Source organism: Dromaius novaehollandiae, chromosome 12 (assembly GCF_036370855.1).
Source record: "Dromaius novaehollandiae isolate bDroNov1 chromosome 12, bDroNov1.hap1, whole genome shotgun sequence".
NCBI lineage: Eukaryota > Metazoa > Chordata > Aves > Casuariiformes > Dromaiidae > Dromaius > Dromaius novaehollandiae.
In genome coordinates this window covers 5,674,700-5,698,033 of record NC_088109.1, presented here as the reverse complement: position 1 = coordinate 5,698,033, position 23,334 = coordinate 5,674,700, and the positions used below count along the sequence as shown (strand labels likewise).

General features: G+C 39.1%; 1 protein-coding gene and 1 non-coding gene across 4 annotated transcripts in view; both read right to left on the bottom strand.

Moving 5' to 3' along the window:
* Positions 1 to 22,965, bottom strand: part of IARS1 (isoleucyl-tRNA synthetase 1) — a 108,135-nt gene extending 85,170 nt beyond the window's left edge. Inside the window, exons 1-8 of one of the 3 annotated variants that reach the window (XM_064518808.1) lie at positions 20,468 to 20,601; positions 19,479 to 19,510; positions 18,501 to 18,592; positions 15,623 to 15,742; positions 14,739 to 14,895; positions 14,151 to 14,270; positions 10,468 to 10,550; positions 1,614 to 1,731 (exon numbers count right to left, since the gene is read on the bottom strand). In XM_064518808.1, the coding sequence (XP_064374878.1) occupies positions 1,614 to 1,731; positions 10,468 to 10,550; positions 14,151 to 14,270; positions 14,739 to 14,895; positions 15,623 to 15,741 (597 nt within the window). In that variant the 5' untranslated portion in view covers position 15,742; positions 18,501 to 18,592; positions 19,479 to 19,510; positions 20,468 to 20,601. Of the gene's footprint in view, positions 1 to 1,613; positions 1,732 to 10,467; positions 10,551 to 14,150; positions 14,271 to 14,738; positions 14,896 to 15,622; positions 15,743 to 18,500; positions 18,593 to 19,478; positions 19,511 to 20,467; positions 20,602 to 22,901 lie in introns of those variants that run through there. The other 2 variants (XM_064518810.1, XM_064518809.1) reach the window with 2 other exon arrangements.
* Positions 17,772 to 17,908, bottom strand: LOC112984581 (small nucleolar RNA SNORA84). The gene has a single exon (XR_003259536.2). It is a non-coding gene; the product is annotated as a small nucleolar RNA SNORA84 (small nucleolar RNA).
* Positions 22,966 to 23,334: the final 369 nt, after the last annotated feature.

Below are 23,334 nucleotides of genomic sequence, written 5' to 3'. Positions count from 1 at the left end.
AGCTGACCAGGTAGACAAAAAAATCTGGCAAACCATAAAAATTAACATCTCTGGATTACCAAATAATATGACTGTTTAACATTTATCTGGTCACACAATTATACTTGTTTTAATTTGAAGACAACATCTCGTCAGTATAAGATACTGACAGTTTACTCAAGTTTACATTAGACACCTAATGCAGTTTCTTAATATGTGCCTGTGTCCCCTATATCCCATAGGATCAATAAACAGAGGCCAAAGCCTACTTTTTACATCTAGAAAAATAACAGCTCCCTTACACCCAGAAATGATTAGCTTTGCCAAGAATAAGTCATATTAGCTTACAGACCCTTACACCTCAATCTCCAAAATGCCACCTCTGACAAACAAAGATAATTTTTGCATCAAGTGGCAGAGCAGTAAATATACCCAACACTCTACTTGTTCTAGAATAAGAAATAGTATCAAAATATTTTATAAAGATTTAAAAGAAGAGAGCTTTACTCCATGAAAAAGGATACTCCATGAAAAAGGACACACAAAAAGTACTCTTTGCGATTTAAAGAAAGCTCAGTAATTTGAGCCTACATGAAGTGCGAGTTAATAAATATGAGCACAGTAATTATTTCCAGCTGTTCCTTTTCAAGACAGTCACGGGTATCAAGGTATCTTTGTCTCACTTTTCCAAACCACAAAAACACTGTTTATTCTTCAATATGGTCAATTATCTGTCAGCAATATAGAAAGCTCTGTATCTGTGGACTGCATTCTACCACAAGTCTACTTAAGCATTTGTTTTAAAAATACCAGTTTTAACACATTGGCCTTTATTAGGCAAAATATGAAAAAAACCTTATGTACAATTTGTGCTAACTTCTGCCATAACGAACAAAAGTTGAAGATTCATGACAAAGATACAGGCCTGCGTGTGGACTGGAAAGGATACAAAACTTCTGTCCACAAACTAACCCAAAGTTCGGAAGGCACAAGATCTGCCTTCACAAATTTGAACACAACTCTGTTGCAAATGAGAAGCTGCATCCAGGTGTTCATTATTTTGGGGTCATCTTATAATGCTTGCTATTTTATTTTTTATACTTATAAACTCTAGGAAGTGTTTTATCTAATATAATTATCAATCTAAATTAATGATTCTTAGAAGAGCTATTATACCACTGTGCTGCAACCAAACACAACCTTAACAATTCCTAGTAATCCCCTCACAAGAAACTTCAACTTTGTTATGGACCTTCCTCTTTGCAGATCTACACAGAAATGGACAACTGCAGCTCTCTAAATATTTACCATGAAAACCCAGCAGTGCAATGCTCCTCTTAGGAGCCTGGAGAAGAAATAAGAGCAATTAACCAGAATAAAGCAAACTATAATTATACGCCTGTAACTAGTGATCAAAATGAACAGGGAAGGAGGGGGAGATCAAGTGATCCAAACAAACAGCAGAACATAATAAAACTAGCTGATTTATCTGAATTTTTTACTGTCAATGTGGAGTGTACTCCAAGTACATGCTTATGGTTCCACCAAGCACAAAATAGGAGTCTTCCAAACCCAAATCAAAAATAGTAAAGGAATCCGATTGTTATGTATAATGCATACATATTCTGACTTACCTTGTAATTCTGATGGGACTCAAAGTTTGACAGTGGAGTGTTGCATGCAGTTGAATAAGGCATGACTTTAACGCCTCTATACACGAGTCCTTTGTCATACAGCTGCTTGAAAACCCACCTGGAAGTAAACAAGGAACATAGAATAGCACTTGGGGTTTCAAATTCAATAAACCAACAGCAAAGCAGGGTTCTGCTCTAGCAGGGGATCTGTTCTGAATTTTTTTTTTTATTAAAGCAATCAATCATCAGCTAAGGACAACATCTGTAAGTCAAAAGGAAAGAGTTCAAGTTATCAGCACATACAGAAAATACTAATCTTACATTAACATGGATTCTTAGCTCCATTCTGATAAACTGAGTGCAACCACTCTTCTGGTTAAATTTTAGCATTAAGTGATTCCACCAGCTTGGTTTTCCATGCACTAGCTGCACAGCCCAGAACAATATGCAGGTGAAACAGATCAGTATTGCTGATCAATCCTTCTCAAACTGTCTAAGTACAAGGAAAAAAAAATCTGAAATTTTAACAAATAACAAGGCTGAAGTCAGCTATAATTTAGAGAGAAGAAATATAGTGACACAGCTGCTCACTTCTCACATGATCTGGAGCATATGCCACAGCAACCAGTGCTAAAAAGGGAAAGGGATGGACTAGGGATACTTGCACCCCGCTCAGAGCGAACCCATGACTCACAATCTGAAGAACACTTCTTCACAAGAGGGCACAGCTAAGCACGCAAAATAACAATCTGGACTCAGTTCTAATCGAAGATCAGATTCTTGCATCAAGCTTTAATTCTATTTATGCAGTCTTCAACACAGCATGTAGCATCTTTGAATCCTAACCTCTCCTTGAAATGATCAGCACAGTATATAATATTATGGTATGACAGATTGACTCAACGCTCACAGTGAAGCATAGCAGGAAGAGAAATATAATTTACATAGCAAACCCCGCAGCAGTCAGATACAGAGAAATGTAGGATTTCGTCCATCACACAGACATCTGATGAATTGCTAAAGGATAATCAACAACCACACTGATCGGCTTTGCTATAAGGTCTCGTTCAGACTTGCACTGTCAGTGGTACAGTACACAGGTGGGTTACTTTAGAAAAAAAGGTGGGAGAAAGTAAGCCTTAAATAACCATGCCAAAACTTGATTCAATTTCATGTTCTGCAGAGTCTGGTCATTTCAAATTGCACAGGCAAATTGTTAAATATCACTGGTGTTAAAACTCCTTTACCCAAACTATGTTTTCAAACCATCCTAACTACTTTTCTGTGTCCCTTTCCAGATAAATAGCTCACTGGTAAGCAAACAACTCCATCCTGGCAAGCAGCACTTTTCTGCAGGCTGTCACTTTGTGCTTGAGAATCCACACCTGCATTTAAGTAAAGTGTCTTGTCTTTTACTTCTGAGCACATAATCTTCAAGACACAAAATGAAAGCAGACCATTACACTGATATCCATCTGCAGCCTGAAACGAGAATAGCAGAAGATAAGCACTGGCCTGTTGTCACAGAAAGGCACACAGTATCTTAATCGGAATGGCTGTCACACTGTAGATCAGACAGCTGGCAAAAATGCAGACTCTCATGAAGACATTCAATGTACTCAAACTCATCAATGGACCTCTGATTAAGTCCAAAATTTCCCAGGAGCAGTCATTAACATGAGAAAGTTACATAATCTGAAACCTTTCTAAGAGGGACAAAGTATGAGAGGCCACAGCAGCAGCAAATTCTGCCACAGAGAAGCCAAACCCAGAAGTCTTTCAGAACTGTGCACTCTGATGAAGGTGGCTTATTTTGCAGGCAGAACTTAAAAGTACCATTAATAAAGTATCAAGTGTGACTACAGGCAAGTTGCAGCTGCCTGACCCCAGCCCAAATTCAAAACACAGCAATGACTGTGTATCTATTATTACGACAGAGACCATATTCACTTAAATCTACATAGATATAAATCCATCTTGTATTAAGCAAACAAAACAATGATTAGTGAATATGATTTCATCAACTTTCAGTATATCCATGTGAGTAGACTAACTGCAGAAGTTTTAATGAAAGTTAATAACACATGTTTTAAATGTAGGCTTACCATCTCTGAGTATAGTTAATGCAGACAGTAACAGGTGATGGCATTTACAGTGAAGTAGTTCTACTTGCTTTTCAAAACCAATTGCCTAAAATTTCTATAGAAAAAAAGCTCCAATTTATCTCTGCTTTCTGAAGAACACTGCCTACTGTCAATATAGAAGAAAACTACTCAGTGAAACAGTGAATATCTAATTTAGCTGTAACTATAACCGTAAACTTCAGAAAAAGCAAACCACTAGATGGAGCTACCAAGATAAGTTTCCAAGCCAGCATCTCCCTCTTGTGGTAATTCTATTTCAAACCAAATACTCCCAATTTTTCCCACTGCTGAGCAAACAGATGAGAGCTTTCAGTACACTTCACTTCAGAGCTCTCCTTACATTTCATAGTTACCACCCTATTTTATCCTAACTGCTGCCTTCAGATAAACATTCCAACATAAGAACGAGAATCATAATCAAGTCAAAAGACTCCTGCTTGATAGAACAGCACTCAAAAGCCATTTTGTTATCTTGAAAAACCTCAAACTGGTTCCTTAGCAAAAAAAGCTTCTGAGATGAGTTCCTGTGCATCACCAGAAGTGCACAGGAAACAACTCTCAGACCTTTCTGCTAGCAGCACTGCCCACCTAAAAAACAAAGCAATTGCTAAATATTAACCTATCTCTAACAGTAAAAGTCACTTGACTGTCTGCAGATGGATATCATGTTTCGCTTAACAATCCAACATGCAAGGTTTCGGAAAATGACATCCTAAAACCTGCTGAAATGCCTATGCTTGGAAAACCTTGACAATTTCTGAGAAAAGGACTCTGGGTTGGTAAGCCAAATAGAAACTGCAAGTCTTTCTGAAAAGATAAATTAACAAAACCACAAAGCTCCTTTCTACTGATAAACAGAAAAAGTTTACATACAAAAAAGTTAGAAATCAAAGTCTGTTCCCCTAATTCTGGTACATTTCTCCTCAAATGCAAAGTATTCAGTTGCATCCCATTTACTGTGGGAACAGTACGTGCATATTCACATCCTGAAGAAAAATGAGGTCTGGAAAAAGGTGAACTCAAGATCCATATTTCAGCCATCTGTTAACAGAAAATCTAGTCCCTGAAGGTACAAGGCATCTTTAAGTTCTAAAAAGTATGACACAATCTGAACACGCACATCGGTTGTTCCTAACATGTGTCATGAGGAGGTGACACAACTGGTTCAAGCCCAGTTAGGAACTGAAAGTCAAAGTTATTCCCACCAGAGGCATAACTTCCAAAACGTTAGGGAGAAATTTGCTACAGTATTGGTTGATCCAAGTCACGTTTGCACCATGTGAACACCACATGAAGATTAATAAAACTCCTACAAAGGGAGTTTCTTCTTCCAAAGGATACTGAATCAGTCAATGTAATACTCAAAATATCCTTGGCATTCCAAACAAAACATCCCTCAGCATCTCGACTAGATGCAAAGGCATGTTGCCCTCTTCACACGTGTACATTCACTTCGCTTCAAAGAGGAGGATTTGCTCTTAAAGCTTCTAAAGTTCTTAATCCCATTCTTCTAGGGTATCAAGTGATTTCAGGTTTGACATCCTATCTACAATGGCTCAGTATTTAAGAGCTTGCTAAAGGTCTGAAAACTCTTAGCTTACAAGAAAATGAAAATCATTGCCAATATCAGAAAATGATCCTCAAACTCACATGAAGAGCCTTAAAAAAAAATTGTGAACTTAATTACTAATTACAAGACTAAAAATAAGGATGGGAAAAACCAAAGAGAATCTAGAAATGTATCATGTCTACACCGTCATAAAGACTTGCTGAAGTTTGCTGAACATCAAGTCATCATTCTACAAAAGTGGACTAAATTATTGCTGCACGAACAAGTGAGAGTTCAACAGAAAGACAGTTAGATAACTTTCATAGACTTAAAAGCATAAACAATAAACCATGTAAAAAGTCATGTCACCCACATGATTTAGCAAGCAGACTACATCTGAACAGCAGCATAAAACATCACAGATTCTCAGGAAAAGGTTCTCTTGTGAGTCACGAGTAACACTTGAAAGACCAGACAGAATTAAATAAAAGGAAGCAACAATCGGAAACAGATGCATGAGGATGAAGAACGTGAATGAATGAAACAAATACTCAAAAACCACAGGACAGCAATCAAAAGAGAGAAATGCAAGTCTAATAACACATACAGAGAGTCTGTCTTTAGAGCAATACCTTTATAAGACACTCTTGTAAGATGAGTTAGGAAAAGTATTTGTTCTGGGGCCTAAGAACTGTAAGTACAAAACAGGTTAAGTCTTATGTCCAAGAACTAGGGAAAGCATTAAAATACCAGCATATAGCATTCATTCTGCTCCAGCTACATCCTCCAAGCTCTCAACTACCAATAGTGAGGGGATTTTCTAATGTAGTCTTTGGACCATTGTGTTGAAGGACTTCGGACTAAGTCATAAACCCAGAACACCCTTAGAACAGAAACTATAAAACTGATTCCAGACTTACCCCTTAGTCATCCAACTAAGTAGGGGTTCAGTGTATTCCTCCTTCAAAATACAGGTGAGAAGATAACAAAGACGGGAGTGCTAAGGGGATATAACAACCCCCAGAGGACTAGAACACAAAATGCACAGAAGGAATAGAAGTATGAAAAAAATGCAGCTAGCTCATAGAAGAATGGACAAAACAGATTTCTTACGAAGAGTGAATCGCTGAAGAGTCAAAATGCAATAGCAATTCCTGTTAGGACTCAGATTTGCTGTTTTAAAATCATTACGCTTTAGAGTTGGACAAACTCCACATCCAGAAAAAAACGAAGCCAGAAAGTAGCTCTTACTGCTTAAATGGAGGAGAAGAAAAACAAAACAAAACAAGAACAGAAAACAATGATCTAGTTTTGATCTTCACAACAAACCAATCCTCCTCTCCAGGTGGAGTCCTCATTTACCTTCTCACAGAGTGGCTAACAGCAGTTGGACAGTAACATTTACAGCAACAACATGGCAGAACTCAGCCTGAGAACATAAACAGTACAAAAAACAAACAAACGAACGAACACTTGCACGTTTTTCATGCTGAAAGGAAAACAAAGGTAGACATAGGGAGCAGTGGTAGGAGAGCCAGGGAACCCAAGACAAACATCCCATTTTTCAAGAGCTACCTAAACCCTCCTCAGCTGTAGCCTCAGAATGACCTGAAGTAATCTGGTGGCACCCGGAGCCCAACACCGTTACAGTGCTACGGGGTACGGCAGTAAGGCTGAAAGCCACTTCCGGTAAGAAAGAAAACAGAGGTTCCCTCTTAATAGTGATCCTAAAAGCTCCCAAACACACACAGTAGCTGGAGCAACAGAAATGGTTTGCAGGGGCAGGAAGGGACAGAGAGCTAGCCATCGCTGAAGGGAGCGCCATACTCTGTGCTCACAGTGAACAGAGCACGGCCAGGATCTCAAACATGTAAGGTACTTTTTTTTGTTTTTTTTTTTAAAAAACATAACCAGGAACATTTCCTCTCCATCTCCTTGCTACCTGCTATCTAGTGTCATCACAGAAGGACTCAAGAATTTCTTCTTAAGGCGTAGAAGTAGCTAGTAAATATTTCTGTCACCAATAACCATTACATCTGCACTACATGGCTTTGCGGGTTAAACCATAAAAGCAAACGTGTCTTTCAAAACATACACTAAGCTTTCCACTACTTTTAAAATTCAATTACATTCAGAATGCAACTGGTAAGTTTAGACACCAGATGGTGCTAGCAAGCTATTTACACTGATGCTGCTGTTGCACACAGAGGGCAAACATGCCCGCTCGGATGGGGGAGCGTGCCTCACCTCTGGCCGCAGGACAACCCCCTCCTCATCACAACGCCGCGCAGACTTTTTTTCGGTGAGGAAGAACTGTTCTCGGGATGCAAATTCTCAGCTAGCCTCAGAACTGTATATAATAACCCAGTAGTAGAGACTGTAATTTAGATGATTTTTTTTTTCAGAACTAGTATACTTTCAGACCACAGATCAGCAAAGTTTTAAATCACATCAAACAGCTTTCAGTTCTTTCTTCCGCTTTTCAATTTCCATCTTCTGAACTACAGGGGGAGAGGAGGGAAGGCAACTATGTTGCACATCTGTTCACGACTAGCTCAAGAACATCATTCTCATTGTACAGTTTTCACTCACAAACACATTTTGAGATCCAACCTGGCACTAGAGTGGACATTTAAGTTCTACAGAATTAAAACTTATAGTTCTACCTAAATTATTTTAAAGACAGAGAACCCATGAAAACCTATCACAGTACCACCTCTTAATATTGCACAACTTCAATACCTCAATACTGTGAGGCATTAGCAACCACTGCTCTCCTGCAGAAACTCTGCCAAAATGCTATAGCTTTTTATCGTTAAGAGGATGAAGTTTTGTTCTAAGTCAAGATTTAGCAGACTGAAAACTCACAACACACTTCAGTCAGCCACCACGTGGCACAGCACCGAAGTACTTGCAAAAGCAGCCATTTCCAACAAACTCCATTATGAAACACTACAAGAATGTTCTCCAGCAGCCTCAGCTTGTACGATATTTCCGCAGAACAATACAATATTAATGTAAGATGTATTTGGTGTCTGAGTCCTAAACTATTTCAAGTCTAAATAATTTGATAAAGTCGGCCACCAGTAGAAACAATTTTTTTCAGAAGTATTGTATTAGTTCACTGAAATCAATATAAGCATCATGGATTAAAGTATCAGATTTCATTAACGGACAGAAATCCTATTTGAACCCACTTCAGAACTGCAAGCCTAAGGAAGACCTAGGGAGGAGACGAAAGGACTGAAACAGAGAGAAGTTTAACCAATTAGCAAACTAAAGACAAAATCTTTACCGTCTTTTAACCACAAAAATCCATGGTTGCCATGCTCACTACCAATATTATTATTAATGGTTTTCTTCTGGGCCTAAAAGCAATATTCTATTTCTACCAGCATATCAAAAAACAAGAAAAACATTAGATAGTTCAATACAGTCAGCAGATTACAGTTACTGAAGAAATTAATTTGCAGTTTCTCTTCCTTACTTACCTGGACACTAAGATGCTACAACTTACTTTAAATGAAAACTAAAAAGGAACTCAAAAATAAAAAATTAAACAAGTTCTAAGAGAAATACACCAGAATCTACCATTGAAACGAACACTTCTAATGGATGTAAACTTCATGGAACTTTAATAACAGGTAGAGATTTTCAGTTTGACGATGAAGTAACCATTTGATTTCTTTGGGGGGGAAAAAAAAAGAAGTGTGTGCATTATCTTTACAATGACAGCTGTACAGATCATTTGCTAGGTTTAAGAGTTATCTCCCTTACACTGAAGACAGGCATCCTGGATCCCTTTTCTGTTCCCCTCCTCTGTCCACTTTGAGCAAGCACTGCTAGCTCCATTTCCTGTCTTACTGTGTCAGGAAGTTGGCAATGACATTGTAACATGCCCCTTCAAGACTTAGGAGACTTTTCACACAATATAAAATTTTAATATAGACTTTAAAAAAAAAAATAGATTTCATGACATAATCATGCAGAAAAGAAGTACCAAGATGCACAAAGTACAAAATTAACAAGTTGTCTGCCTACATACTTTCTGAAATCTCACACCACAGTGATTTTGGATTTAAAGTTTATGTTTCAGAGTCTGTATCCAAAGAGTTAGGAGAAAACAAAAAAACCAAAAACTACCAACCAAACAACAAAAAGTCAAGTCCTGTCTTCCATGGTCCTTGAAAGATGCGAGCAGAATTTAACGTTCCACAAACATTTTTATAACTTACAAAAGGAAACTTTCTTCTCTGTCTTGGCTTTATCTTTAATCAGGGTTTCTTCAGCTAAATTGGCAATAGATCTGCTTCCTTCTCATCCTCCTTTGAGCATTAATTCAAAGTTCACTGGCACTTCAGTCCTTTACAATGGCTTCAGAGACACCCAGAAGTTTTGTCAATCACTTATGAAAACTACATAATTTAAGGTTATTAGTAAAATTAACATTATGAATATCAATAATACTGTAGTATGCATATAATTTGATTGCCAATGGCTTTTTGTCAGCAAAGCTTCTGCTAAACCTCTCCTTTTAATTCTCCCTGTAATTCTACCACCCGAAGGACCCCATGCTGCCAAAAGCCCCCTATATTAGCTCCATTTGGTTACTGTTAACCTATAAGGACTTCCTGTCTTTTCGAATTCCAATAGCCACTCTGGTCACATTGCCAGAAATCCTGAACCTGACTTAGGCCTGCACTAGGAGTCACAGACAGCTGTCAAACTACACTACCAAGAACAAGATAGCAAGAGATTCCCAGCCTCTAAATTCAGGCTTCCAGACAAGCATTATCTAGATCTAGACAGAATTTGGGCAGTTTGGCCATCTGGAGATAACCATGTTAAGAGCAACAAGGTAGAGATGTAATGTCATTGCTTAGATAGAGCAAAGAAAATATTAGATCAGCAGAACTGCTTTTAAGTTGACATGGAGTAGTAAGATATCAGGGTTGAATAAGACTAGTTTGTCTACCTTTTATTTTATTTTGAAAAACCCTACTGTTTCATATTACCTTTCAATAAACAGTGGACAAAACACTTGATTAGGCATATTCTAAAACAATCCTAGCGATGCCCAGATCAATACATGCTGACAATAACCGAAGCATTTTTAACATTTAAATTTGATAAAGCATGCAACGTATTCAAGTTAACTTACCACACAGTCTCCATGAACTCAGGATAAAGAGTTTTATAGTCATTTTCAAAGTCAATCCAGCGTCCTAATCTGGTAACATTGAACTGTTAAGAAACAAATAAGCAGCTTGAAAGGCATTCTAATATCAAAAATCATGGCATGCTTCCAATATTTATTCTGCTATAACAGCTTGATTTAAAGAGTGCAGTGTTTGCCCCACATCAATGAAACAGATTGACGCAATGTTTAAGCCTGACAATAGTTCAAATTAGCATCTTTAAACAGACAAAAATAAGCAAAGAATGAAGCCATGAACATGAAACCAAGGTCACAAAGAAGCAAATGTGTTCAACACTACTAAATAGAGATGGTGGATCAGAGATGATTTCTTAAGGTTCAGCAGAGGTTCAACAGCCTGAAACCTGCTTGTGATTACAGTGGTCTTATTTTCTATTTTTAAATCTACTAGTCAGAGAGACAATTGAGATCCAGAACACGGAACAGCCTACCAACTCTTTCACTTGAAAAGTTGATCTGATCTGTACCAAAACATAATCAAAGTTGAAGACAAAGAAATACTGGAAGAAATCGGTACATTGCAAGAAGTTATTTCTGGGCCAACTACCTTGTTTGTCTTCCCAGAGCTATGATGGTGCTGCCAAAGAGCACGAACTGACAGGTGTTTGTCCCTATCCCAGGGCAGATTATGTTTATGCCCATTGGCACTGAATATGAAAGCTAATGAGTTAGCTATGCAATTCACTCGGACAAGCGGTACTCTCTTGCTAATCTTCCAACTATAGGAACTGTCAGCTCTGCAAATAACCAAGCCCAGAGACACCTGTCCTGATACAGTTACATATAGAGCAACCAGGCAGTCAAACTACTAAACTGAGAATGAAGCAAATGAGTTCTTTCGTCTCTATATTCTCACACAGTATCTGAGCTCCTGAGATGCACCAGTTTTGCCTCTGGCCTTTGAGCCACTCTGACGTTCTATTAAGATCAAAAGACTAGGACTAGTCATTACTAGGAACCAAGAAGTTGGGTTATTCTACTTGGTCTCAGAATTGAAAAGTCTTATGCATCCAAGAAACATTTTATATTTTAATTAACATCCAAACATTTGTTAGCCACTCCAGACAGAAAATGGACACTATTTCCAAAAGGAATGCTAGAAATTCCTCCTAATACGGTCCCAAAATATTTGAATTTATTACTGGCCAGTCATTGAAACAAATTTCATTTATACTTTGAAACTTATTTCAAAACAATCACTTGTTTTTGAAGAATCAAGTGATTCTTTTTTGCTTTAAAAAAAATTTAAAAGGTTAATTTTGGTTAATATTTTGCTTTCCATATCTGCCACTTTTAACTCACTGTGTTCTCAACAGCTGGTATTTCACAGTGCTGGTTAGCCCAGCATTAGTATTTTGATTAATAATCTGAAATACATTTGTGTGTGGAAATGTACACACATACATGCATATACATACAGACAAAACAATACAAAATTCATTTACCATCCAAAGACTAAGTATTTGGACTAACAAGCACTGTGAAATACCAGCTGTTGAGAACACAGTAAGTTAAAATTGGTAGATATGTAAAGCAAAGCGTTAACCAAAATTAACCTTTAATTTTTTTAAAGCAGAAAAGAATCACCTGATTCCTCAAAAACAGGTGATAGTTTTGAAAAAAGATGTTTCAAAATATACATGAATGATTTTTGTATTTAAAATAACAAACTCTACTCTTTTCAGTCAGCCACTTGCTTAGAGTTAGGCAACAGCTATACTAGCTAAGACAGCAGTAGTTTCTTTGGATACTGGCCATAACTTTAAAATGCTCCCAAGGGCAAGGGGCAAGCATTACTTAAGTAAGAAATTGCTATTTCAATCAAAAGGAACACAACAGCACTAGAGAACATACAGAGGAGGGTGACAAAGCAGAACAGCTTCTGCATGAGGAATAACTAAAGATTTAGGACTCTTCTGCCTGGAAAAAGAACCTGATGAGGAAAATAAGATAAAGGTCTACAAAGTCATGGCTTCTAACAAGAGAACTACAGTTCTTCAGACTTCGTATAAACAAGCAGTGGAATGCATTGATACAGATTGTTGTGGATGCTACCAGTATACCTAGATTGAAAAAAAAAAAAAAAAAAAACTAGAAAATTTCATGTGAGAAAAATCTACCCAGGATTATGAACTAGAAAAAAAAAAACAACCCTGGTGTAAGAAGGCCCTGTTTTACAGAGGCTGAACAAATGTAGGTCTAGCTTGTTCTTCCACTCTTCCTTAGGCACTTGCTATTGCATGTTGTCACTGTAACATATTGCCACAGCCAGGAAAGCAGCTAGGCCATTCCTCAGCTCCAAAAAGCCGTAAGAGTCGTCACTTCAGATACATCAGAGTAATAGCAAACACGAAGTACTAAATGTACCTTTGCTCTGATCCACTGTAACTATCCTTATGTGTGTCTCTCCTTTCCCTTTCAAGAGTATTGTAATCACAGATACAGGAAGAAAAAATTGCTAAGAACAAATACATGGGTTGTGTATTTAGGTCCTACATGCAGAATGAGCTTTATTCAGGTTAAAAATAAAACAGTGCATCTAGCCTTCTAACAAAATTTCCTGGAAGAGCTCTCCAACCTAAAGAATGTCTGCACATAGCAATGCTCTCCTTATTACTATACTATTGGGAGAAAGTTTAGACCAAAACTCTCTCAGAAGACTGAGGTACTGCATGAATTCTGACCCTAAACCAGGTGCTAAACCCTCTGCTGTTCCAGAAATACAAGCTAGTCCTACACTCTGTCAAAGAAAAGACTGAAAAGTGGGGGCCGGAAAAAACATGGATGTTTCATCTGAAAAAGCAATTAAAGCCAGGCCTTACTTTCACTCTTCTATAAAAGAGAGGAGATAAAGCAAGAGATGATTTGTTTCACGTATCTATCAACATTTAGACATTTCAAGCTCCAGATCACCTTTAAGTAACCTTTTTCTCACATTATAGTAGAGTCTCTCTGTTCAAAAGCACAATGTTTTTCTTTTTGTTCCCCCTCCCTATCACCAGGGAAAGAAACGGTGTTGAAGACCTCAGATTTATACATGTAACCAACCAACAGAAGCATAAAGTTCACCTCAGCTGAAACACTTACACACAAGAAATCAGACAAAGTTTTGTGAACACAAACTGGTCAGAATTTGTCAGACCAGACAGCCAGACACATTATTGTCATTTTTCTTTTTGCAATATTTAAGTCTAAAAAAAAGGCAAAGATGTTCTCCATGCGTGATGGGGGGCAGTCAAAGAACAGCTTATTCTCTTCATACTCCTCCTCTGAAGTAGTCATCCTAACAGCATATTCTGATACCAAGGGATCACAATGTGAATCTGATATGCCATCTACATCCCGAAAACCTTATCCCTTTCAAAACCTAAGCAGTCAGAAATCCTCCTCGCCGAGGCTGCCTCTCTTCTTTGTTCTGATCTGTGAGATGATATTTCAAGGCTACATGTTTGATTTCATGTCATAACCTGAGCCATGCAGCATAGGAATTCCTGCTTTAAGTCAGTGCTCCATTTGTTGAACTTTCCAACACCATGAGATACAGTAAAAAGAGGCCCAGTAAATATTATCAGACTCCTACATACTTTTAGGAACCCACAGCAGAATACATACTTAGATTTACTTACCTCCCATTCTTTAGAGTATCTCATCACAATTCCTCTGCATTGGGTGTTGTATTCAGCAATCCCTATCTTTGCCACATCCTCTGGTCCTTTGATGCCTAAGGTTTTGTCGATTTCATATTCCTGAGAGCATTAAAAACAACCAAACAAAAAAAACATACTGCCATCAAAATCTTTCAGGATTTCTCCAGATAGTTTCTTTATGATATTTCTACGCATTCTGACAAATGGTCCCCTTCATGCTTTTGAAATTTTATAAGCGTTGTATCTGAAATATGCAGAGGTTTCAGAGGAAAACCCTGGCATGATAGTTTCTTTACTATCAAACAAACAAAAACCCCACTGCCTGAAACACATACCGATTAAATACAGTTACAGTAATGAACGGAGTACCTAGAGTAGGTTATGTGATCAGTAGGAAGCACCTGAAGTCACCACATATAAACAGCAAAAGCCTTGGTGAAGAACTTCCAATTATTCTTTCAACAGTGAAGCCACACATAAGAACAACAGAAACATGACTGATGAGCAGGTAACAATATGGAAAGAGGAATCAACAGAAATATTTGTAGGCTGATTAATTACACATACCACAGGTAAGCCATGGCAATCCCATCCAAATCTTCTGTCGACATAAAAACCACTCTGATGAGCGAATCTGGTTACTATGTCTTTAATGGTTCCTGCAAGAATATGGCCATAGTGTGGAAGCCCAGTAGCAAATGGAGGGCCATCATAGAAGTTAAACCTAAGATACAGAGGACATTCTTAATTAAAAATTAAGCATCGAAACCTCAAACAGGATAAGTACATCTGTGTGCCTGTGCTTCTCATGGCTTGCTTGGACAACATCAATTTCTTCCTCTTCTACTATCAGTCAGCATAGGTGTCACCTTGGCAGAAGTGCAGTGGGCATAAAGGGAATATTTCAACCCCTTCAGTTCCTACTAATTGCCAGGAGTTCTAGCAAGATTCTTTGTTTTGCACCTATAACACCTGGGATTTTAAGGAAGTTCACCACAACACTATTAGGCCACTTTAGCCTTAAGATAAAGTACATGAACTGAGTACAGCTGAGGCAAAGCAGACTACTATCAGAATTAAAATCAAACTGAGCCTTGCAACTTTCACATAATGCTTCTCCTGAACTACTCAAAATGAAGCATGCTGCTCCACAGTTGGCAGATATAGGTAAGAACTGTTCCTTCTTACTCGTAGATTTCTTTTATGAACTCACCAAACAGGAAGCTAGTTTTGTTATGACTGTTCCTACGCTTAAGTTTTCATAAAGGGAAATATAAATGGTAACTGACATGATGACAACATTAGCCAAGATTGTTACTTTGCAAAGCAAGCAGCAGTTGTTAAACTAACTGAAGCAAAAAAAAAAAGGGGGGGGGGGGGGGAAGGTAATTGCAACTAAACCAACCTTGGATTTTCACAAACAGTTGCTACAGCTTTTAGCAGATTCTTACCTAGGTCTATTCTTCGATTGCTTTAGGCATTCCTGGAAGCAATTAAGATTATTCCAGAGCTTCAATATCTTCTCTTCCTCATTTGGAAAGCTTATGTTTTCTGGAACTTGATGAACCATTCTTTCCCAGAGCAACAACCAAACAGGGAGAGGGGAAAAAATTATGAACGGAAGTGAGAAAAAATGGCTTCATAATGCAACTTACTATCTTACAATTCTGTATCACCAAACTATGTCTTATTTTTTTCCAGAGAGCTTGTTTCAGTATAGCATGGAAGCAAGCACCATATTTAAAAAAAAAAAACTATTAATCTTCATAGGCTAACATCAAAGTTTAGTAACAAGAGAAAGATCCTCCACTCATTCAACTATGGTCATACATTTTTTGTTTCACTTTTATTCTGGTTTCCTATGAAAAAACAGTCAAAGGGTTAATTATATGTTTTGTTGCAGATTTTGCGTTTTTTAAGAAAAGTTTCTATGTCCAAACTGACCTTTCAGCAAGTTTGTGAACTAACAAGATTGACTTTCTAGCTGCAGAAACTAAATAAATTACTAAACAGACAGGCTCCTTTTCACTGTACACTTGAATGTACATCTATTCCTACAGTTTAAATTCTTTGAAAACACATTTTAAAATGCTTTTCTCCATCTAACTATGCCATCACTCTCAAGAGCAGCTAAAACCAGCTAGACTTCAGACAGCATAGTTGAAACACACATTGCAGTGAAAATAAGATGAACACGCAGAGCTGTGCACACTGTAAAAGCGCTTTCTAACTTCCAAAGTATTGGCAAAAACAGTAGTCTGCTTTGCTTTTTTGTTTTTTTTCTTCCCCTCCTTTCCTCCTCTCCTCTCTCTCATTTTTACAAGTCTGTCAGAACTAAGCTACAGGGGCTTGCTTCTTTTTTGCTATTTTCTGAAGGTCTTTTTTATTTGGTGGGTTTTGAAAGGGCCCATCAGAGCTCAAAGCCATTCTTCATTTCTGACTAAGTAAATGAAACTCACTACAAGCACAATTACACGAGCTTTCTTCAAAACACAGAAGAGAATTTGCAACATCCTTAGAAACAGACAACCAAATACACAAGAGCCTCCTGGTGTTCCAGACCTGCTTAAAGATTCAGAGGGGACAAATTTTAACAAACGCTACAGCTAAAACTGAGAAAAAGTTCTATGGAATAAGGATGTTTAAGAGAGGAATCCTCTCACAGAAGAAAAATGGATATGAATGTTACAATGGAAGACTGCGCAGAAAAATAGCCTCTCCCACCTGTGACTTCAGGGCTACTGCTGCTTAGCACTTACACCAGAACAAGATGAACACTACATTAGCCTAGAGCTTCACTTTCTGTTGTAGAATTATGAGCAATGGCACAAAGACTGAGTCTTCTAATTTATTCAGGCTTATCAAGTCAAGCAGCAACAAAAGCAAATGCATGAAGTCAACACTTCAAGTTACAGTTGACAGGTGTTCCTTGGCAGCTCTGAAGTTCCAAAACATTTAGTTAAATGAAAATCAGAATGCCACAGAAACTGCTAGCTTAACATTTGAGCCCATAAAAGAGTGTTCCCCGCAATAAAATTTAAGGAGAAAAATTCCACCACTCCTACTTTTCTATGTTAATGACAGATCATTTCCCCCCCACTAATAACCCCAAATTATCAAAAAAGACAAGAAACCCACCATCTGGTGTGCAGTTGAGGTGGTGGAGGGGGGAGAATCATGGGCTGACAAGAAACAGCACAGAAAAGGCCTGGACGTATTCTTAGAAAAATAATAACCAGTCTTAACACAGTAAGTCACAGCACACTAAATTTGTGTAAGAGTTGCCGCCATCATACCTCATAGCACTTGAGAAAGTACTAATTAGGTCTATGCCATTTCTCAGTGATAACAGCCCCAAGGTTACAGTGCCAGAGACAACAGAGCTGACAAAAGAATTCAGCCCTAAGGTTTATTTCCTAGAAGTCAGCTGATCTGAAACCATTAGGAAAAAAATTGAAGGAGACTAAAAATCTGCACATCTTTCTTACAGCAAACCCAGCCTTCACAATTCAGTAATAACTATGGACGAAGCTTTTGGCAACCAACCCAGAGCTGTCAACTCCCCAAAAGCTAATAAACTACATACCTATTTAAGGTTTGCTCTGTCACTGTGACCGGGCTATGGAAGCTGCTCACATATCACAGATTCCATGCAAAAATCGCAGTATATCACTTTTGGCCCATTTCTACTAACTGAAGCACTGTATACACAAACCAGTGTCCAGTAACCACAGGGCACAAATTCACACATATTCTTTCCAAACACACAATGGAAGAATGTCAGAATTGAGAAAACAAAAACACTTATGAGACTTAATACATACCAGTTGATTGTCACAGGTCATTTTTCTCAAGTAATAGAACAGAATTTTAAAAAGACTGACTTAAAGACAAACCAAGTTCAGAACTCATCTGTGTCTCAGCCTCAGCTGAGGAAAAAGTGAGATGAAGGCTACCATGTTCAGGAAAACCATAACTAGTTTCTGTACTGATGGATGAACAATTTGGTATACCCACAGCAGACAGAGTTCACTACAGTCAGTCCAAGTATTTTGAATAAGAAAGAATCACAGACAACTCATCATTTGAGCACAGGATACAACAAAGGATACCAAGTGAAAACATGACAAACGAAACATCATACAAATGCATCTAATGAGACAACATTTTCATGCAAGGCTCCAAGTTTATTTACATAAGGATTAGTAAACACAAAGATTTTTTGCTAGGCAAACAGAAGTCTTTCTGTTCATCTCCTGTTGAGAAAAAGTATTTAAGTTTAAGAAAATGCACTATTGGGGAACAATTTTTTTTTTAATGGACACTCACTTTTTCTAAAAGATGGTAACATTCAATAGGAAAGACGTCAGTCAAAGTTCGTAGGTTGTATTACAGTCTCAAACTAACGCTGGCCTTCTTATCTAGAAGAAAAAAATACATGAGCATTAAAACCATAAAAGCAAGTTAGAATGTGTTTTGGCAAGTTAACATTAAAATTGCTATTTAATTATTCATTTAAAATGCCACTACGAATGAAGTGAACCCATATTTCAAAAGTGCAGTAGGCTTAACATATGGTGGGGGGGGTTAAAAAACAAAGTGGATTACAAAATACTACTCATTTCATTCAGTGAAAATCAGAAAAGATTAAGAACCAATCTGAACTAAAAGTGCACCTAATGGTATTACAATGAGCAGCAAAAAACAAATGCACACACCATATTCTATACAAAAGATCTCCCAGGACCTAACAGTGTGGCTATGATCCTGAGTTCCTTACCAACTTCAAGAGCTTTACAGTCAGTCTCTGAGTCATTTTATCCTTGTGCTCCATTCACCTTCTCCCACAAACTATTCTTTGCCTTAGTCTGTATGAGACCTAGGTATGTATGAACCTATCTCCATAGAGTAAGGAGGAGCCTCTATTCTCCACCTACATATGCCCTCCCAAAATTAAACAATGTATTGTTTTGCATATGAAATTAGATTCCATATTTCTGCCTTTTTAGGCACTGAGCTTTGATGCAATATAGCTTCTGGAATAAGGACATTTTAAACTGATCATCTTAAAATCATAAAGCATCCATTTCTAGAACAGATAGAAACAATGAAGTTACATAAATAAATAAATAACAGTAATTTTAAAACCTAAAATAGGACATGACAGTTTCTGATATCTAAACAAGTAAATTAAGTCTCTTCAAACCAAGCCTGACACTTGAGGATAGGTTGGGGGACATTTCAAGATCAATTCATATGAATACATCACCCAAGATGAAATGCCAGCTGAAACGGACTAAAGCCCACCTGTTTCCCAGAAAGGAGTGCTTCTTTTCATGCTGAAATGTCAATTAGAGGAATGTTAAAAGAATGAGCTGACTCAGAAACTACTGCTATCTTTTGATACAAATATATCTGTAAATCATACCTAGCAAGTAGCCAGTGTTACCATGTCTTACAACTTCTTAAGAAATTTCTCTTTTGCCTTCATACTACCTTGATTAAAAACACAAAGTCTCTCTTTGTGCAAAAACTGACATAACTTTAATCTACACATTTAATAAAACAGAAACTACTATCAAGTCAGTTCGTAAAATGTTCCTTTTTAATAAATAAGTTTTGCTACTACGTGACAGCCACTTCTTAAGCATCTCACCAGCAAACCTAAAAAAATATGCTTTTTTTAGTTTCCAGAAGACCTGAGGGTAACACTTGCTCTATACAGAAACATCAAATTCATTAAAATTGTATTAATCAAATGTGTTCCTCCCTCAAAAGTTTCCCTCCATTAATAAGCCGCTGAAGTGGAGTGCTTAAGATGTATTACGCTTTGCCAGGCATTTTAGTTTCTTTAACCAATTAAAAAAATGAAGCCTTCATGGGGATTAAACTCTGCAATAAGGAAACCAGTGACGGTTTATAAGTAGCTATTTTCAGTAGATTACAAAACCAAGGAAAAGTACAGCATCTGTCTAGCGCTCGGGCAAGTCTAAAATAATAAAAAACATTATTAGCACTAATTCCTGAAAAGGCACTAATACTTTTTAGAATTGCAGCAGCCGACAGCTTCCCAAGCGAGCTGGCTGCTGAAACGCTCCGGCGCCGTGACGGGGACAAGCCGGCACCAGCACCGCAGCGCAAGGGGGCCCAGCGCCCGCCGCCCGCTCCTCGGGCCGCCGCCCGCCGCGCCCCGTCCCCGGCAGCCCCACTCCGCCGGCGGGCAGCGGGGGGGAGGGCAGCTTGGGAAGGCGGCGGCGCCGCGTCCTGCCCCACCGGGCCCCGCCGCCGCCGCTCACCTCAGCGCCGCCCGGCGCGCTCGTCTAGCAATGATGCAACCCCGCACCGGGCAGCATGACAGGAAGCACCGGCGGCACGCCCGCCCGCGGCAGCCAATCAGCGCGCCGCACACTCAGGGGGCAATAAGGCAGTCGCCCATTGGGCATGCCGGTCTCCCGGCAACAGCACAGCCACAGAGACGCGGCCACGTCTCGCGACGTACCTCCCGCTCTGCGTCCCCTTATTGGCCAGGACGGGCTGAGGGCGGGACCAGGCGCGCTCGCGCCGGCTGGCGGAGCCCGGGTGGGGCGGGGGCGGAGAGGGGCCGCCCCGCTGGGAGGCGCCGCCCGCGTCCCCTGAGCCCGGGTTGCTGCGGGATCCCCGCGCACCCGCGGATCTCCCTCGGGCACTGCAGCGGGCTTTCGAAGGGCGCTGCGGCCGCCGTCTGAAACCCCAGGAGTACAGTCGAGAGACTGCTAAACAAGCATCTCGGAAACCTGAACTTGTCTCCAGTAAAGCAATAAATGTTCTTAAGTATGTTGAGATTATCAATTCGTAAAAGGCTCTGAACACTACAGAAGTCCACTCTCTAGTCCTGCACTCCACCTAGGAAAAAAAGTGTCTTGTAAATGGGTTCCCCCATATGTCAAAGGAAACTAAGAGTTCGAAAAGACTGTGCCAAGTACTACTGGCTGCCAACCATAACCCTGCGAAATTACAAAACATTTCCTTCCATCTATACAAAGTGCTGAGAACAGCTGTGGAAAAGTTCTGGACAGTGAGAAACGGAACACAATCCAGGAAAACTCTGAGAAGTAAAAGACACTCTTTCTAGACTACACATTTGCACACCTTAACCACTTAACAATAAAGATCGTGCGGAATGAAATTCAGATCAATAATGGTCTGTACAGTTGTCAGACTTCTGTCTCAGCTACCCAGGCGTAATGATTTTCAATTACTTTTAAAACACAGGTACTAATACAGATGTAGGTAAACGATACAAGCTGTCCATTGATTTTACTTTTTCAAGACTACATGCACATCAACTCATCAGCCCATATAGTCTAGGAGCTCACTCTGCAGATGAGAGACACATCCAGATGCAAAGCATGTCACATTAAAGCAGTTCTGATCTGCACAAAGCACAACATTTTCTGCACAGAATTTCGTATGTCACTCGAGGATAAGCTAAAGGTGAACTCAATCTGCACCAAACTCAGAGAAACAAAACAGAAAAAATTAAACTGAGCTCAGACTAAGCAGGACTGACCAACAGGACAATGAAAGACTGAATGCATATGCACGCAAGGAAAAAGTCTCCATTAAAGAAGTGATTCACAAGTGTATGTTGATCCTGGATGTTCTATATTCGGGAGATCAGTCCAGACTGACAAAAATCTGTTTCACCCATATTGTATCCAATGCATTTAAAAGCTATGAAAAGGGCTGGGACAATTCAAGAACTACAAATGGTCTTGGATTATAGTGCCTGCTGCAGTGTTGCTTCAACTGAGTATTTTATTTTGTCATGGTTTTGTTTAAGAAAATGTAAAGGGTGATTCAAGACTGCAAACAGGTAGCCAAAAGAGGAAGAAATGTAGAACAGAATAACTAAGTCTGAGATTTTGCTTATCTTCTGATTATAGGCCTTCCTACATCCAGAAAGCTTTCTCAGTTACACAGATACACTGGTGATACTTTCAGGAATGCTTTAATTTAAAAGTGGCTTTTGTTAATTTAGTTTGAACTTTTCTCCAAGCTTACCTGAAAAAAAAAATCCTAAACAGCTTTGTACCACTTTGTGAGCTATTTCTTTATACATGTACATATTATCAAATCTGTAAGAGATTTGGAACGAGCACTGCAGCCTCCCCCTTGTTTCACATTCTTTCAGATTCTGGAGGTTGCATGTTTTAGGCAACTGTAACCATTCTTGCACCAGTGCTATCTTTTTCTTTTAGACCTTAGTTTGTAAAATGTACAGGTGATAACACCACCTGAGTTTAAAATGAAGTACCATGTAATATTCACTCCTTTCTAAAAGGAACATAAAACAAACACTGCTTAAAATACACATTCTGAAGCAACGAAAATATAGGCAATTAAATGTTGACAGAAATGACTCCACTGTTACCACATAGATTTTCATCTTGTTCCCCCCGAATATTCTGCACTTCCCTGTCCTTCGCTACAATAATAATAAACAGCATATGCATGAAATTTTATTGTTCTTATCCATGCAGTGCCTTTATTTGAAACAATTTGGGCCACAACACCAAGTTCCAGTGTTTCATAAACAAATTAATTATAAAGATGAAGAGAACAGGGAAGTCAATGTCACATTTAGTAGTACACTAGTTATGTGCTGAGCCAACAAAACCAGTTGGAAAACCAGAGAAAACTCGTGTAAGAGGAATTCAGGACCTAGCAAGAATTAACTGGGGCACTCACCAGACTAAAAGAATGACTCTGCTCTAATTTTTCACAAAATACTGCTAAGAACCACAGGCTCATCCTGAAAAGGGAAGAAAGGGGAGAAATTAAACCTCGGAAAGCCTCAGCAGCAGACTTCCCTCCTTCTCCCACCTCCCTGCTCATCCCCAAATCCTCTTCCCCACTCTCTGGTTCAGAACTTCCCCCAGGCCGAGACTTGTCTGGAGACACCTCAAAAAAAAACAAAACAAAAACAAAAAAACAACAAAACAAAAAAAATCAGTAAAAATAACGCCCGACATCGGGACGTGCTGCGGCCAAGCGCCTTCACCGCCCGGGAGCGCCCCGTGCTGGGCCCCGGGGCGGCCCTCGCGGTTACCCGCCCGCTGCCCTTCGCCTCTGGGAGACGGCGAGGCCGCGCCGGGGGCCCCAGCGCCCCGCGGCGGTGAGG